A 19,120-nucleotide genomic window follows, 5' to 3' on the forward strand; every position below is an offset into this window, starting at 1 on the left:
TGGTGAGCCTGGAAATCATCTTAGGTATACATTGGCCAGAATTAGGGTTGCCACCTTTTCTGGACAAAAAATACCAGCGTTCCTATATAGTAATCTTTTTTTCCTATTGATAACATTGGGATCAACCATCATTTTTACCAGCCAGGCCGTTAAAATACCAGCCAGGTGGCAACCAGAGCCAGAATGCTTGTTGGTGAGACAGCTATATTGGTTAGTGATAAAACGTGAGCCTGGAATCCTATTTAGTAGCTTAAGCACCAAAATGCTTAATATTAAACCTGCAATACTTGTTATTAGTTGGTTAGAAAACTGGAATTCTTATTGCTAAGGCACCTGTAATGCTTCTATGTGGTGAAGGTGCTGGAGCCTGGAATGCCCCTTTAGATGCCTGGCTTGTCTCCATGCAGGATAAGTGCGCTGCCCAGACTTTCCCTTAGCGGAGCTGTTAATGCTACTCTCCCGGAACCTTTCCAGTTGTTCCGCAGCTCCGGGAAACCTGTGTGGATGCACCTGCTCATGTACTTGCTGTTTCTGTATATTGGAAAGTGGGGCTGCCTTTACTGGACTGTTAAAACATTAGTTTCTCCCTCATTTTGCTTCAAATTACTGTTTTGTAACAGTTTAAAATCCCTGCTAAATGTGTCTATAATGTATAGCTTTTGGTGGAACGCACTGTTTGGAATCTCAAGAAAACCATATGGGGTAGAAAGCAGTCATCCAGATACCGGCGAAGCGAACTACAACTTCCAGCAGGTCTTGCAGCAGCAGCAGCCCGGCGGAGGATGCTGAAGGTTGCCCAAGCGAGTAAACACGTGATAGTAAGGGATTCTGGGCATCACGATGCTTGGTGTAGTTGCGGGCATGAGATGACAGACAGCACGCAATCCCACGGCGAGCCATAGTTACACTGAGCACGGGAGCGCGCAGCCCATTGCAGGAGCGCGCAAAGCTTTGTGCAAATAGGAGGAGTGAAGCGGCGGCGGCAGGAGCTTGTGGCCAGTGGGAGGGAAGGGAAGGAGATAAGGAAGCTGGGCAGACAGTAACTTGGAACGCTGAACCTGATCGAACTGGAATTCCTCTTACATACTTTGCATTGCGAAGGCCCGTCGCACCCCATTTACTGCGACATTTGGTAGACTTCGTAGATCCTGAAAAAAAGACATTGCACAATTGTGTCCGATGAATGTTTTAGGCTTTTTAAAAGAACCGACGGGAAAAAGAAGATCACTGGAAGCTCAGCCCATCACATTCACCCGGGAGATCGTAACAGGGGCCGTTGTTATGGGATAATATTTGGGAATCGTTTCGTTGCCATCGGGGCTTATTTTTCTTTGTAAATCTGCTTCACCTTTGGACTTTGGCACTGTCAATAACGCGGAGCGGGTGTGCGGGCCGAACAACATGTCGGGGAGTCGGGAAGAGGAGCGCCGCAAACTGGCCGACATCATTAACCACTGGAACGCCAACCGGCTCGACCTGTTCGAGATCAGCCAGCCCACCGAGGTGAGTGTCCCTCCCCAGGGAGACTGTGTGGGGACAAAGCCCAGCCATGCGCATCTACAATAGGGCCACCGGAGATTCAGTGCATTTCCCATTTCTATTCCCAAGCGGCACGAATTGCTGTGGTGCTGGGAATGTCCACGGTGTTTGTATGGGGTGGCGCTCTCTGATTTGGTACATGCTGTGTGTCAGTCATTCCAGTGCCTGCACGACGTTCTGTAAGCTTTCCCCGCACTTGTTTGTTTGTGGTAATAATCTCCATAGGCAGTTTACTGGTGACTAGGTTTATATCTGTGCTGCCAGAATGCACTATGTTCCATTAAAATAACTTGCTCTAAGGGCACAGGCGTTCCAGTTGCCTCGTTTCACCGATTTTAACTAACTATGGCAAAGTCATTGGCAGGAAGCTGAATTCCTGTCACAAGAACAATGAAAGACGCCTGTGGAGTTGCTTTGCTTTGAAAAACCTGCTTCATTTCCTGAGACACACATAAAAGGGATTGGCCCTGTGAATTTTTGGATAGTTTGGCAACTGTACAATACAAGTTACACAGACTACAACTACAGCCTTTCAGGTGTTTGGGAGCTACAGATATGAACATATATTTATCTTGTTTGTGAGTTCTACACTGTGGGGCAGATTTATCAGGGGTCGAATTGAAAAATCAATTCTTAAAATTACATTTTCGAGCTATGTTTAGTGTACTTCAACTATTGAAAAGTCCAAAATGTGAAAAAAATAGACTATTCGTATATAGAAACTTATCATGTACTGTCTCTTTAAATCTTCGACCATTCGCCATCTAAAACCTGGCGAATTGTTGTTTTAGCCTATGGGGGTCATTTGGTGGACTTTGAAAAATGTAAGTTGTTTTTTTTGGGGCAAATCCTTCGAATTCGATTGAATGCTGTAAAACTTAGATTCAAACTATTCGAATACAGCCTATTCACCCAAAGTTATAAACTTCGATTTTTTTTTTTTTAATACATTTCAATTGGTCTTTTTTTATTCAAATTTCGAGTTGATGGGAGTTTGAAAAAACTATCATTACCTTGAAATTCAACCCTCGATAAATCTGCCCGTGTGTGTATACAGACAGACACGCACACACATATATTTATACACACTATATACATAATATATCTGTACATACACACCTGCTGTTTATACAGAGAGTGCATTTGTACATATGGGCAAAGCAAGGACTTTCCCAAGACATATATGTATGTGTATCTTTATACAGTGCTAGTTTTGTATGTGGTCCCTGTGCAGTAATAAATAGTACAAATAAAATATACATTGCAATAAATACAGTAACAAAAATATACACCATGACAGAGAGCAGATATAAAATTTAGAAACACGCAGGCCTCTGTTCTTGAACTTTTTAAATAGCAGGTGCTGATGCCAGAATACACTTGTTTCTAGTCTGAAAAGGCAGGTACAAGTTCTCAAAGAAGATCAGTCTTTCATAGTAGTATCAAGATGGGTGCAGACTGCACCACACACGCCATCACATCTGCACAGAGAGGAACCAACTTACTGATTACAGAAGTGCTCACAGTATACATAAAAGTTGCTATTAGTTTTTAATGGTTAACATGTCTCCTGCAAGAAAATATTTTATTTTTCTCATATATTTATATAGCAGTAGCCTGTTATGCATTACTTTACAAAGATTGTTCTCATATCAGTCCATGTCCCAATGGCACTTACAAACCAAGGGCTAAAACTACACAGAAGAGTTTGTGGGTCAGACTTTCTCACCTACAGGATCTGATCATATGTCTACATCCATGAGACAGTATTTTAATGTGAAAAACAGAAGTCTGTCAAATTTTAACTTAGAATGAAGCATTCTCTTCCAACGGTCATGTTGTCAGGTGAAAAAATGTTCAGGTAATTTACAGATTTTTATTATCATTATTTTTAATACATGGGCATCTTCATCTGATTTGTAGAATGTGATCTCTGATTCCAACAATAGTAAAGGCTCCTGATTACAGTCAACAATATAGGAGATTTTGTTTGATGTGTTTTGTGTTGACTGGTCACATCCTAAAACTTGTATTTAGTTGCATGGTGGTGCATAGTTAGCACTGCTGCCTTGCAGTGCTGGGATTCTAGGTTTGATTTTTAGCTACTGACCTAGTTTGTATGTTCTCCCCATGTCTGCATAGGTTTTCTCTCACACTCAGGACTGTATTTTCATCTGGTGCTGCCCAGAGGTGCTTCGCCAATGAGGCGAGTTGAGGCTGTCGCCCCAGGCGGCAGTGCCCCACCAGGTACCAGGGGCAGCAAAAATGCTGCACCAGGTACTTTAAAAGCGAATTTCCGAGGGAGGGGGGCAGCAGCAACTGCTGCTGCCTCAGGCAGCGGAGGGGCCAGGATCGCCCCTGGTGCTGCCATAGCTATTGGGATCATCCTCTCTTAGGGGACCGGTGCATTACAGTTTGTGGGCTGCACATGCACCGATCACCAATGGAAAAGGTGTAACTTTTGCCACAGCTCTGCCACTGGATTTATTAACAAGTGTCCAGCGGCTGGCCCACGGTGCCTATATATAAAAACAGCCCTGCCTCCACAAATACATACGTACAGGTTAAGTGCTCCCTGATAAAATTGACCATAGTGTGTGAATGTGATAGGGACATTGATTGTAAGCTCCACTGGGGCAGAGATTGATGTGATGTATAACTCTGTAAAACGATGAGGCATATGTTGCTGCTATGTAAATACAGGATAATAATGTAATTGATGTTAAAATCTGATCTGTAAGATACATGAAAGTTTGTCCATTCAATGCAACATGACTCTGTGAAGTCTGTTTTTATCTGACAAGATATACTAGAAAAGACGTTTTTTTCTTTATTTTTCTTTCATTATTTGAATACATTTACTTTTGGATGTACAGTGTGAAGGATCAACAGATTTTGCAGCATTCACTAAAATCTCATTCAGTTGCAAGACGTTTGGAAAGACAGATCTGGCTATTTGGCCCTTGTGTAGCTCAGCCTTTACACACATTTGAGGTTATGTAATAAAAGGCACCAAGTTTGCCTGAGGCAGTAACCCATAGCAACCAATCAGCAGGTAGAACTTGCTAGTCACCTGTTTAAATGCAAGCATCATATTGGTTGCCATGGGTTACTGCTCCTGGGCAAACTTAGAGCCTTATATTTCATATATGAATTAGTGTTTTATCAGGAGCAATTTAGCTCGCCTGTACATTTTTGGAGTATGGAAGAAAATCCAGGGGATGACATACAAACTGAGAAGTTTGGACTGAACCCAAGAATTCCCCCCCCCCACCTTGCAAGGCAGCAGTGATAACCACTTTAACACTGCTTGTTTTAGATATTGAACGTAAACTTGGAGTTGTGCGAGATTTGTATAGTCACAGAATTCCTTATTGACTACTAATATCTTTATATGAAATTAAGAGGTAGATTATCAGTTATACCTGTATGTGCACAAATATAGTGCTGTTTTATATAGTATATACATATTGTTTATAATGCAGCGTTAGTTATATATTACAGAGATACTTCAGTCTTCCAGGGGCTTTATATACAACAGAGTTGCTGCCTGTATTAATTTTACACAAAGCCCATTCAATTCCAGAGGCACCCAGGGTTTCAGTTTGTTTTTTGTTTTTTTTTAAAAAAAAAAGTAATACTGCATAATTTGATCAGCGACCAGTTTTGGTAACTTTCAAGAACCTTACCAAAACATTGTGACCGTTTTGCAGGAGCCCGCACATAGACCGTTGATTCTTAGGCTAGGGCCAGACTGGCAGAATCAGCATGCTGAATTCCACAGGTCTATTTCAGCCCCTCACCGTGAACAGTATTTTCTTGCGTTTTCTCGCTGAAATCCACCGAGTGTGTTCACTCTGGAGCTGACACAAGGGTTCTGGATGCAAAAGAAGAAGAGGCTGCATCCACACAAGCTCTGATGTGACATTGTTGCATGCAACAATTTTGTTCACACTGAAATAATTTTAGGCAAACATTGTTAAAAGTTTTGATTATGTGCTATGTCTCCAAGCAAATTTCAAGTTTAGTTATCTTCAGGACCCACCCATCACCCTGAACATTGTTTCTTAAAAGCTGCACACATATAGTTTTCTTTTTTGTAACACCTGCTTGCCCTTCCCTTTAACTTTCCATACTCGCCCCACCCCTGGGTTGATGTCCTATTTTCTTACACACCGTGCTGTAGCAAAGTTATGCAAAGGTCAAAACCTATGCCTAATTTGCTATTTTGATCTCTGCAGACCTTTCAGGGACAATCATTGTAAGCAAATTGGCCTTTCCCACAAGCAGCTGCTTTCCTTTCTGTCAAAAGGGAAATATCTGACCTATGGCACACTGCATTTCATTTGAATTAGTTAAAGAGATACTGACACCTGAAATTAAACTTTTTTTACATCTATTATAATATTGGCTTTGCAAGCTACTTCTAACTTTGCCATAAAGTATTTGCATGATGCTTTTACATTACCTGTCTGATCCCCCATGTTCCTGTATGAGGGGGCTGCCATATTTGTGCAGCAGGAGTTCGTTAGTATTAGAATCTCTAACTGACAGGCTGAGATGGGACAGTCAGGTTGGCAAAGTCAGAGTGTCAGAGAGTCAGGCTTAGGAACTTCAACTAACAATTATATACAAAAACAAACCTCTCAGTAAAAAATGATCAACATGACCTATAGGTAACATTTAATGTACATTCATATGCTAAAATTCATTTTTTAGTGTCAGTATCACTTTAAGTATAAATGAGAATGGTATTGGGTTGCTAGAGATGGTGACCATGGCAACAAAGAAATGTCTGTTTCTAAAGATGATTTTGCTTTTTAGTAATTGTCTTTATATTCAGGCTCTGTTTTTTTCATCTTATTTTGTAAAATTCAGGCCACCGTGTAACTGTAGTACTTTGTCCAGCATCAAACTGGGGGGAAAAAAACGATAAAACAAAGCAAGAAATTAATTGATTAAATGAAGACCATGTGCAAATTGTTCTTAAATAGCATAAGCACAGGTTCCCTATTAGAGAGCATTTAAAGAAAATGCCCACAATGAAATACAAAACTGTATCTAGACTTATTACATTTATTCTTTAAATTAATAGAAAATAAAGGGACTCATAAATTGCTTACTTATTCAGTAAAAACTGTTTCTTGTGAGAATTTCAGGTAAAGCTGCATGGATCAAAATGATTGTAACCTTTTATGCTTTACATTATAATATCATAGAGGTTTGGCATCTGTTATCCAGAAACCTGTTACGGAATATGTGTAATACCAGTTCGAAAAACAACAATGCATTGGTAGTAATCACAGATATTTTCTTTAATTTTTTTTTTAAGGCTGATGGAGCACAGGGTGCCAAAGTGCCCCCCCATGTGTGTGTGTATAGAGAGAGAGAGCGAGAAAACACCTATGCCTGCCTATGGCAGACCTGGCTGTGACAGGCAGCCTAGAGCACAAAAATGCAGGAGAGAGCCAGTGCACTAGCGTGCTATAGGCCCTAAGAACAGCAGTGTAACATGACTTGGCTGCCCCCCCCCCAAAAAAAACTAGCAAAAAGCCATGCTCTCTTGCAAGCTCACAGGTACGAGGGTATGGTGTAACTATGGGGGCTCCGTGCCCCTCTTTCCCTAGGTAGCATGGTCTGCTGAATGGTAGCTTATCTTCTCTTTAAAGGAGAAGGAAAGGCCTATTTAATTGGGGGTGCCAAAAGTTTAATTGGGCCAAAAACTGCAACGGTCCGGGGGTTCTTACAGCGAGCACCACGGAGCGATCGGCTTCCTTCTTGTCTTTCTTCAAATTCCCAGGACAGATGCATGGGCAGTAGAATTAAATAGGTGACTTCATGTGCACCTGCGTGTAGAAAGAAGAAGAAAAGGAAGACGATCGCTCCGTGGTGCTCGCTAGAAGAATCCTGGGCTGGTGCAGTTTTCACTTGGGGGTGCCTAACTTTTGGCAAGTAAATATAACCTTTCCTTCTCCTTTAACTTTTAGTTTTAGTGTGTAGTTTAGTGTTTTTAATGGACAATTCTAAGCAACTTTTCAATCGGTCTTCATATTTTTTTTATTATTTTTTTTAATGATTTGCCTTTTTCTTCTGGCTCTTTCCAGCTTTCAGATGGGGTCACTGACCCATCTAAAAAAACAGATTGCTGAAATTGCAAACTAGAAAGCTGCTGAATAAAAAGCTAAATAACTCAAACACCACAAATACTAAAAATGAAAACTCATTGCTCATACTAAATTTGATTTAGGACAGGACTCGGCGAACGATTCCAGCGCGATCCGACGCGTTTTTACGCAGAGCGTCGGATCGCGCCGGAATCATCCTTGGAGTCCTGCCCTTAAAAGTGAATATTGTTCTGTGATTAAAATTTGAACAAACAGTCTTCGCTGAAGGGGAGCTGACTACTGCAGCTTTGTTTCTGTTTTACGTGTAGTCAGAAATTGGTATTAAAAGAAATCGCAAAGGTCAGATAGATCGAGCTTCTTATAGCTGTTACATTTACAGATAACTAAATCATTAAAGGGGGTTTTCACCTTCCAAACACTTTTTTCAGTTCTTTTCAGATTGTTTCCCAGAAATAAAGACTTTTTTTTCAATTACTTTTCATTATTTATTTTTTACTGTTTTTCTAAAATATAAGTTTAAAGTTTGATGTCCTTGTCTCTGGTGTTTCAGTCTGGCTGCTCAGTAATTCAGGTGCATACTCTAAACTGTTACAATTTTGCAACATTTAGTTGATGCATTTCTCAGCAGCATCGCTGGAGTATTAGCAACTATTGTATCTATTCTAACAGCTGCCTGTAATGAAATCCAGGGATACTGCTCAGTAGGGGCAAAGATAAGGAATGTATCTATTAAAGGGCACCAACCATAACTAAAATAATTTACTAAGTAGAAACACTATGTGAAAGTTCAATAAATCCAATTTTTAAAACATTTAGAATTGTTTGTATAATGTAAATCATCAGCTCACTATACCTTCTGCAAAATCTCCCCTATCTCCATTGCAGTTCTAGCTGAGGCAGGCATCTTGGATTTCACTGCCTCCTCCTACCTAGTGGAGGAGTTTACAAAAGCTAGGCATTCTGAGTAGAATACTCAGGGCAGTTCTACAATCTGAGCACACTCGTGAAATTATTTTCATGTTACTGTCACAGTATGAACTCCCTCAGTGAAAAAACCCATTTGACAAAGTAAGGGATTTTTTTTAAAAACTGTATATGTAGTTTGATTAAATGTGTTTAGTTTGTACTGGTCAGATTGTAAATATGTGTTTGATTTTGGCTGTAATAGGTGCCCTTTAAATATATCAATTTAGAACAGTTTGGGGGATCGGCGACCCCCCCTTCACAGAGCTGCTTTAGAAGGTGCAAAATGACACTTTACACTTCAATATTAACATTTGCAATTAATGGCACTGTAGGAAATGACGATGATAAGAATTATGAAGTGTACATAGAATTACATAGCAGATAGCAGATAAGCTCTGTAGAAAATAATGGTGTTATCTGTTATCCACTATTTAACTTGTGCCATATTGCCTTTTTTCAATTTCCGCCATTGCTATACGGAAGCTTGTTTATATGAACTATAGTAGTGTTTCTGAAGCAAACAGATCAATTTTAACAGTTCAGGGCAACATTACAGGATATTACCATTACTTTAATACGCCTTAATTTTTTTGGTTTTACTGTTCCTTTAAGCACAACGGTTTCTTTTTGTTTGAAGCTCCTCCTGCCTGTCTTCTCAGTTGAGTTCTCAGATATCTTGGTATACTCCAACCCAGCACAAGTGATGAAGCACTGATAAGATGGTTACTGTTTACTTTTGTACCTGCCTATTGGATTATTGAAGTTACGGGCTGCAGGGGCAGTGTGGCCAATGTTTACGGCTGCAACTCTCTGACAAAGAACAGTGCTGGTAAAAATGCCTTTGCCTGGCTTTCTCCATTCTTTAAAGGTGGTCATGCATGGGCTGATATAGTCTGCCAACTCTGCCCCTCCAGACTTGGTAGTTGACTGGGAACGATATATAGGGGCATTGTGAGAGCCTAACCCATTCAATGTGGCATATAATTGGCCAGATATCTGTGGGGCAAGTTTGGAAATTCTGTTGGCACACTGATGTGGTTCTTGCCCACAGGTCTACATAGTTCCATATTAGGATCTAATCAGAAATGTCAGTATCTCTTTAATAGTTATGCTTGCTTTTGCAGTTGTGGAAAATCACTGGTAAATGTAATGCTGTACAGAATGATCAACAGAGCTGAAATATATCTTTTTTCCCTCTTATTTTATTAGGATCTGGAGTTTCATGGAGTCATGCGCTTTTACTTTCAAGATAAAGCTGCTGGAAATTTTGCAACAAAATGTATTAGAGTTTCCAGCACTGCCACAACACAGGATGTCATTGAAACTTTGGCAGAGAAATTTCGTCCAGATATGAGAATGTTGTCTTCTCCTAGATACTCTTTGTATGAAGTACATGTCAGTGGAGGTATGTAAACGTTTACACTTTTTTTACTGTGAATTTGATGTGTGATGTCAGCTGTTATCAAGTGGCCCTGTTCTAACCGCACTCCCTGATTGTCTAGGTATGGCATGGCAGTGCAGCTTGTCAGCAAGTGCATACTGCAAATTAAGAGTTGTGAGCCAATGCTTGAGCACTTTTGTGCAGATGTCTGCCTGTCCCACTGTCAACAAGGTATTTCTGCTAAATTCATGGTAACAGCGTGAACGCAGTCACTAGCCCTCCTCTGGTAAATTGCCTGGTGCATAGCCCTCTGGGGAGACAGCACTCCCCGGAATCCAATGGAAAAAAGCAAAAGGAGGAACCGGCACACAGGAGCATATGCAAAGGGTGTTAACCCCTTACGTGTTTATTAACGTCAAAATGATGCACAACGTTTCGGGGGCTGGCCCCTTCGTAAGGTGACGAAGGGGCCAGCCCCCGAAACGTTGTGCATCATTTTGACGTTAATAAACACTTAAGGGGTTAACCCCCTTTGCATATGCTCCTGTTTTCCGTTTCCTCCTTTTGCATTTCTGCTAAATTCCCTGGCACATAGCGGAACAAGTGGTCCCTGGGGTGTGATCAGACTAGGATCCCAGGACAAAGTTTCAATTTTGAAACAACATCACTTCCAGATTCCTCCCAATGCTGCAACATATAACTTTAGGTAAAATTATTCCCTCTGTAAGATACAGCAGCTCTTTAGTGACTCTCCTGTGTGTCTGCTTTCAGCTAGCTAGGTTTCAGACAGACACTCTTACTTGCACACAGTTTTGTTGGGATGGGGTCTTTTGCTCACTCGCAGCACGATTTGAGTTAGTGTATACACGTCTTTCTTCGATATTTAATGTTTTTCCCTTAAAAGTGTGTTATTGCTCAGTGTAACCAGTACAAGTGTGAAGCACAGTGTGTAATTAGTTTTGGTGATTTTATAGCTTTTTTGTTTTCTCACTACTGTTGATGCCTCGTAATAAGCACTGCACCGCAAAAATAACAGAATTTTGAACACGTATTTCACTGTTTATCATTTTTATTTTTTTCTAATGTTTTTATTGCATTCTGTGTTGTTCTTATATTTTTCTTGTTAAAAACAAAACATGTTCACTGTTTTCATTTTGGGGTTTGTAGTTTTGTCATACTGGCCGGGGATCCGTAAACACAATATCCAGAAAGCTCCAAATTACGTAAAGGTTGTCTCCCCTTAGGATCCATTTTAACCAAATAATTTTAGTAACTTTAGTAATTTTAAAACATATATCCTTTTGCTCTGTAAAAAAAAAAATACCTTGTACTTGATCAGAGCTAAATTATAATTAATTATTGGAGGCCAAAAATCCCATGCGGCCCACATCCCCCCCCCTTGTGTGGCCCCCCCACATGAATGTCTTCCTGCTGTGTCTGTTTACCATGTTTAAATTTAAAAGGTATCACTACAGAGATTAACTGGCCCCTGCATTGTTTCAACCTCAAATTCAGACTGTAATCCCTTGTATTGTTCACACATGTAATCCACCTTGCATTGTTCACACCCATACAAACTGCTGGAGGGGCACCAGCACTGTGTCACTATATGTAGTACTGTACATCTTAGAGTGGTCCTGATAGGTTTCCCTGTCTCCTGCTCTATTCTGCCTTCCCTATGCTCCTTGTGTGTGCCATACTCTACCTGCCCTGTGCTCACTGTGTGTGTCGGTGTGTGTGCCATACTCTGCCTGTCCCATGCTCCCTGTGTGCACCATACTCTGCCTGCTCTATGCTTCCTGTGTGTGCCATATCTTGCCTGTCCTACTCTGCCTGTGTGTGCCATACTCTGCCTGCCCTATGCTCCCTGTGTATGTCATACTCTGCCTTCCCTATGCTCCCTGGATGTGCCATACTATGCCTGCCCTATTCTCCTTGGGTTTGCCATACTCTGCCTTCCTTATGATCCTTGTGTGTGCCATACTCTACCTGCTCTATGCTCCCTGTGTGTGCCATACTCTGCCTGTTCTATGCACCCTGTGTGCCATACTCTGCCTTCCCATGCACCCTGTGTGTGCGCCATACTCTTCTTGCCCATGCTCCCTGTGTGTGCCATACTCTGCATGTGTGTGCCCTGCTCTGCTTATGGAACATAAGCCTTATATTTGTTCTGGGGTTTTGTTTGTTTTCAGAAAGGGACAGTATACACCTGAAAACACTTTCTGTGAAATGTGTACATTAAATAGGACTTGTGTTGAATATGCATTTTGCCAATTATAATTAAAGAAAAAACCAAAGACAGACATTTTTAAATCCACAACTGTATTCCACTGATGTGCTTTAAAAAGCAGTAACAGTAATTTAACATAATCCTAAATGTTAGTGGGAAATTCTCCTCCTCTCTTCAAATAAGCTTTCATGCCAGTAGATTAGTTGTATATTTTGGTAATCCAGGTGTTCTGATGAAGTGGTCAAGTGTGTATATATACTGGATTTTTACATAAATGAACAGATCCCTCCTGTCGATTCACTCTTAAAGGAGGTGTTGCCAAGAATGTAGGTTATGTGTTTGGCTCTTACAGCTTATTTAGCCAAGCTGTGGATCCCACATTCTTGGCATACAAAGGGTTAAAAACTTGAATTTCGACCTCTAGCAAACATGTGGATTTGATGTAGGTTGCCACATTAACCACTTACACCAGAAACCTTTAAAATCCACAGAAGCAGGGACTGACTAACATTTATTTAAATTAAAGGACCACAAAATCTTAAAAAACTGGTCTTACTTCCTGTTGAGGTCAAATTGCAATATTGTGTTTGTTTGGGCAAGTAGCCCAAACAACCATATCTGAAGACAAACGATCATTAGCTTCCTCTCCTTTTACTCGTGCGTGTTTTGATGAACAAGTTACATGCCAAGGAGGGGTATTGGCAAATGAAATAGGATCACGGGTTGATCTGTGGATACTGTCTCAGGTAGTTGGAGTGGTATGGCTCAAAGTAGCAAAAGTGCCTTCCTTGCCTAATAATGTCACATATGACTACATTTCAAGTTATGGTTTCAGTTTGCACCTTATTCTGTACAATGACATTCATATGCAGCGAATTGTATTAAAGTCCTGTTTCAGTGCCGACTGAGTGACCTCATGCTGATATTCTGGTCTAACTGGTTGTGCCAGATGAGACATTTGACTTTCACATCTGACTTAAACAAATATGCCATTTTACAGATCAAAGTGCCTCTGTGATTTACATTATAGACAATCTGTATTGCTAAAGTTGAACTTGAATGCAGGATTCCGCATGTAGCCTGCAATCTATGAAAATCACACTAATGCAGTTTATTCCTGCAGGCAATGGGCTAAGTTTAGAAATTTTACTGTAGTCAATGGGAAGGGATGAATGCCAGGTCTTTAATGTGGCTAAAGCAGGGGGATGGAACTTAAGTAGGGGCTGTAAGAGACTTTTGTTGCCAGTACCTTTTTTTCATTGCAGATTGTCTCACAAAGTCTGACTTCGACATCACACTTGTGTTTTAAATTACTCAAATAATTTCCACTTTCACAAATCCGTCAAAGTTGTAGTATACTGCAACTTTTGGTGTGAGTGGTCCAAAGTTAGAATACTTTGCTTGTCCCTGCAAGCTTTTGCATCTGATTTTACACATGAGCAGTTGGAATGACCTAGGTCACACTGGCAGCAGAGTATGGTCCATTCAAATAACGGTCTTTGCTTTAGAACTAATTGTGCAAGCGACTGTGGGGATGTCTGTCATGCTATAAAACTTTAAAAATATACTCCTGCAACATTTAAACTGATGATAGATGGAGACTTTCGCTCACACTAGAAATTAACTAAATGTCAAGCAGGGTAAATGATTATGCTAAACCTGCATCTGCAGTCTTGTGAGTAGCAATGGCAGTTTAATAAAATTAGCAAGAGCAAGCTGTTGTTTAATACAGAGCCTAACCTACTGCCAGCCTCTGTACCAAGCCATGTCCAATCACATACTGATGGAACATGGTAATAAATGAGCAAAGCCAATTTATTGAGAGGGGAAATTATTGTGAAAACAAATGGTCAACCCTGACAATTTGCATATCACAGAAAAAAATAAAAAAATTTTTACCTTCTCGTGTAATGGCTATTATGTTGTAATATCATTTTTCTTTTTCCCCTTCCCTAATCTGTTGGTTGCTTCTTTAAAGAAGAAAGAAAACTAGATTTTGAAGAGAAGCCTCTGGTGGTTCAGCTGAATTGGAATAAAGATGATCGGGAAGGAAGATTTGTTCTAAAAAATGAAAATGACATCTTTCCTCTAAAAGTAAGTATATTTCTATATATATATTCTACTGACTAGCTTTTTCACTTTTTTGGTAAACCTCTGAGTGTTGTAGAGAGGGTTTTAGAGGTTTCATAAAAATCAATGGTCTCTCCATTGTAGGGATGCACCAAATCCACAATTTTAGGATTCAGGGATCCAAATTAGGGATCCGATTCGGTTCGGGATTTGGCCGAATCAGAATCTGGGATTTGGCCAAATCCCGAACCGAATCGGATCCCTAATTTACATATGTAAATTAGGGTGGAATAAGAACCACATGCGCAGTGCGTGTTTAAGAAACGTTTGAATTCTGTGTTTGTGTTACAAAATGCACACATAGTTGTTCGGATTTGGTTCGGCCAGGCATTGCGAATCCTGGATTCGTTGCATCCCCCTACTCAGTTATACATCTAAAATGCAAACTTGTCAGCTGATGGAGCCTTTGCCTTTTATCAGGCTAGGTTTTCCATACCATCCATTAATTATGCCTTTGCATGCTGTAGTAAAATCTACAGTGCTGACTCTAAAATTACAGTGCCAGCACCACTGATTTCATGTTTCAGAGTTAGAGTTTAAGCATTGTGGAATTTGTTTAGGTCATGGCAACCTAAATTCCTGTTTGTCATACAAATGGGCACAACACAAAGTGTTAAAACCATATATAAAATGTTCATGCTTATTAGTTTGCCTCTCAGTTGATGAAAACAAACTATGTGGCAACTTGGAAACATGTAAAGTCTGTGCAACCTGATTACTGCGTATAGAGACCACCACAAACAGTAGAAGTAATCTCTCTCTTAGCATAAACACTGTTTCACATATATTTTGTATTTTATATGTAGGTGCTGTGCTGTGACTGGGGCTAGGGAATTAATATTTTTACTGGTTATCACTCATGTAGGCAGGCACACTAAAAAAATGTATTGAAGAATGTGGATTCTATACAAGGAGGTACACCAACAACATAGAATCTGCTCTTCCACATTTATATTCTCTTCTATGGCAAAAGTGTATTGCCCAGTGCAAAAGACTCGGAGGAATACTGAAATGCATCTGAACCCTAATTTTGCATTTTTAAACATCTTTCTTTTTTTTTTTCTTTTTTTTTGGGGGGGGGGGGGCGAGAGATTTGTCACCTGCTGTAGTGCAGATTTAACCATGGGTGATGATAAATCTTACCGTGTGCCATCATCCTAATTCTGAGTACTGTATAGTATAAAGGTTGTGTAAGAGAGATTTGTTGAGTTTGTCATCTCATCTACATCACCTCATAACTCGTATTATCATTATTGTTATTGTGTGACTTTAATTGTATTGTATTCATTAAAACTGAGTAAGAATAACTTTGTTTTAATGATAAGAATTTTGTAGAGAATATGGATGCACAGAATCCGCTATTTTGGGATTCTTCTGAATGCTGAATCTTTCATGAATGATTCGGCCGAATAGATTTAGCCGACTCCCAAAAGTAAGGGTGCTTTGCATTGCTATAATTGAGTAGGGATGTACTATTTTATATTAATATTGTAAGAATTGAATGAATTTAGAATATTGGCACCCTGCATAGTTTTTTTTTTTTGGTATACACTTTTTTTTCCCTTTTAAATTGGTACAGATGCATTTTACAGGATATTAGGTAACTAACTCCACATCTTGTGTGTTACATACAAAAAGTCACACCATTTTTATTATTAATAGCATTAGTTCGGCAGCATGGTGGCACAATTGTTAGCACTACTGCCCTGCAGCGCTGGGGTCCTTAGTTTGGTTCCAGCTTATGTCGGTTTCCTTTTGGTACTCAGGGTGCCTACCAGCTCTAGGGACCTTACATCTCCACTGGGCCATGGACTGAATGATGTAAGGTGCTGCAGTATATGTTGGCGCTATATAAATAAAGCATAATGAAATCCAATTCCTATGCGCCGTGACAGACTGATTCTAGTCCAGACAATGTGCACATATATGGGGTTGAAGGGTCTGTGTTTACTCCGCCGCTGGAAAGAAAACAATGGCCAAATTTGCACCAGGGCATCGCTCATAGTAACCAATAGGTGATTAGATTTTTTGAGCAAATCACAGGTTAAACAATGAAAGCACAAATTTGATTGGTTGCCATAAGTTACTGCATTACTATTACTTCAAATTTGCCTGGTGTTTATATAGTGAATAAAGTACCCCCTCTTGTAAAATATAAGGATATTATAAGTTACCGAGGAGTTTCATGACCATATAAAAACACGAGGCCGAAGACCGAGTGTTTTTATAGAGGTCATGGAACTCCGAGGTAACTTCTAATATCCTCATATTTTGCAACTGGGGGTACTTTTATTTATTATAATACACAAGTTTCAGTGAGTCATGTGACAGAAATGACATCAGAACTCACCGTTTATAACTAATGACATCAGAACTCACCGTTTATAAGGATATAATTTACAAGATATTCATGGCTTTTGTGTATTATAAATGAATATCACAGCAGCTTGTGCCACATTAGTGTACATATACAAGTGCATATTAAAGGGCATGTCAGCCCAAAAAAATAGTTCTAAGCAATTTTCCAATATGCATTAATTCAAAATGTTCAGTGTGTTGAAAATTGAAAGTATCTGAATAGCTGGCTTTGTTTACTGGTTCTGACACTTAAAACAGTGTACCAGAATTCAGTTCTTTTCTAGGTCTGTTAATCAGCTGGCTACTGCTACATTCTTTTCAGGAGTCAGAACTAGGAATGCAGTAGTAATTACATTTACAAATAACCTTACAACGTTTTAATGTTTCATAAATCTACAAATGTAAAGGAGACATGGAATTTCTTTCATTATGCAAACAAATGTTTTTGAGGGCAATCCTCTTTATACTATTCTGCCTATTTTTGAATATATTTTAACTTGTATTCAAAAGTGAATTGGAACAGTAGATTAGGTATGACTACATTGCATAATTGTTTTTTACGTGTACATATTCAGGAAGCGTCAAGCATAGTAAAGTAAGGCATTTGAAGGTTTCTATACATGAGAAAGCATAAATGGCTGGCAGTTTCTATTTGTTTAGATGTGTTTAGTTTGTTATGCTTGAATGGTTACTTGCTAGGCACTAGAAGATGGTGTTAAATTTCAGTGAGCCGACCACTGCATTCATTGGGTGAACCAAACAGCAGGTGGTGTATACACATTCCAGCGTTACACAAGTGAATGTTTAGTTTGCAGAAAGGCCATAGGTTCAGCGAGTGTTGAAACAGTGTCAATGGACGCCAATTTTAATTTATTGTATTTTCTCTTTGTCTAATGGATTTATTAAAAGGTGTAAAAGTAATTTTTTTTCATGTGAAGGACTTACTAGCTGATCTTGCAGTTATCTCATTGTAACTAGATTGTATATATAAACTACAGTAGTCTGAAGCAAGCACGCTAGTGTTACCAGTGCAGAGCAACAGTATATTATATTTGAATTACTTTGATACATTTTCAGTTTTTGGAGTTACTGATTCTTTAAAAACAATCTGTATGTTTCATATCTATACCCATTTATTAAACCGCACTTCAGGGTCTGTTGCCATTTTATAAAACTGGGCCTATACCTAGGGCTGTCGAGTCTGTACAAAAATCCTTCAACTCCGACTCCTCAGTTTATGCTATCTCTGACTCAGACTCCTCTGTTTTTAAAGGAACAGTAACTCCAAAAACTGAAAGTGTATCAAAGTAATTAAAATAAAATGTATTCTTACACTGTCCTGGTAAAACAGTTGTATTTGCTTCAGAAAGACTACTATATTTTATATAAATAAGCTGTGTAGCAATGGGGGCAGACATTTAAACTAGAAAAAAGGAGAAAGCAAACACACAGCAATTACCAGTGCATACTAACAGTATATTATATGTTAATTACTAATGTATTTTCCATGTTGATTGAAAGAAATTAAGTACACAACATGCAAGGCATTTTATCACTGCCTAATTCTAAACCAAAATCAAAGTTAAACTACATAATCCAAAAACAATTGGAAACCTAAAACAACTTCTATATGAATTGAACTGGGCATATAGCTGTTAAATACAATACAAAATTATGAAAGTAAGTGCCATATCCTCCTTCATAGAAGCTCTTAAAGGGGTTGTTAGAGTTTGCGTTAACTTTTTGTGTGTTGTAGAACGGCCTATTCTAAGCAGCTTTTCAGTTGGTCTTCATTTTTTTTTTTTATAGTTTTTGAATTATGTGCCTTTTCTTCAGACTCGTTCCTATCACTGGCCCCATGCTCTGTAAGGCTACAAATGTATTGTTTTGGCTTCTTTTTATTACACATCTTTCTATTCAGGCTCTCTCCTGTTAATAACTCTGTCTCTCATTCAAATCAATGCATGGTTGCTAGGGTAATTTGGACCCTAGCAACCAGATGACTAAAATTTCAAACTGGAGAGATACTGAATAACTCAGAAACCACAGATGATAAAAAAAATGAAAACCAATTGCAAATTGTCTCGGTTGTTTTTGGCATTACCCCAAAGTTTTCTGAGTTTTCGGGAATAATTCTAAATTTTCGGGTGAAAGATCCGAAAAAAAACGTGAAAATCAGATTAAAGATCTGATTTTTCATTATTTTTTCGGAATTCTTTCCCTTGATCAACATTTTCGGTAAAGTGTATTAATAAATAAGCCCATAAAACCTGTGTGGATTTTGTCTGACTTTTTTCCAAAAAATATTGAGATAAATTTGGATTTTGATAAATAACTCCCTAAAAGTTCATTTAAAGATGAACAACCTCTTTAAATCTGATTTCATTATTA

The 19,120-nt window shown here is 39.2% G+C and overlaps 1 protein-coding gene across 16 annotated transcripts in view; it reads left to right on the forward strand.

The window, feature by feature from the left end:
* The first annotated feature begins 509 nt into the window (after positions 1 to 509).
* The window catches only part of afdn.L (afadin, adherens junction formation factor L homeolog), a 97,323-nt gene continuing 78,712 nt past the window's right edge, over positions 510 to 19,120 (forward strand). For 2 of the 16 annotated variants that reach the window (XM_041562293.1, XM_041562292.1), the window contains exons 1-3: positions 512 to 1,503; positions 9,840 to 10,035; positions 14,220 to 14,335. In XM_041562293.1, the coding sequence (XP_041418227.1) occupies positions 1,402 to 1,503; positions 9,840 to 10,035; positions 14,220 to 14,335 (414 nt within the window). In that variant the 5' untranslated portion in view covers positions 512 to 1,401. 16 annotated transcript variants of the gene reach the window in all.

This window comes from Xenopus laevis, chromosome 5L (assembly GCF_017654675.1).
Source record: "Xenopus laevis strain J_2021 chromosome 5L, Xenopus_laevis_v10.1, whole genome shotgun sequence".
In the NCBI taxonomy this organism is placed as follows: Eukaryota; Metazoa; Chordata; class Amphibia; order Anura; family Pipidae; genus Xenopus; species Xenopus laevis.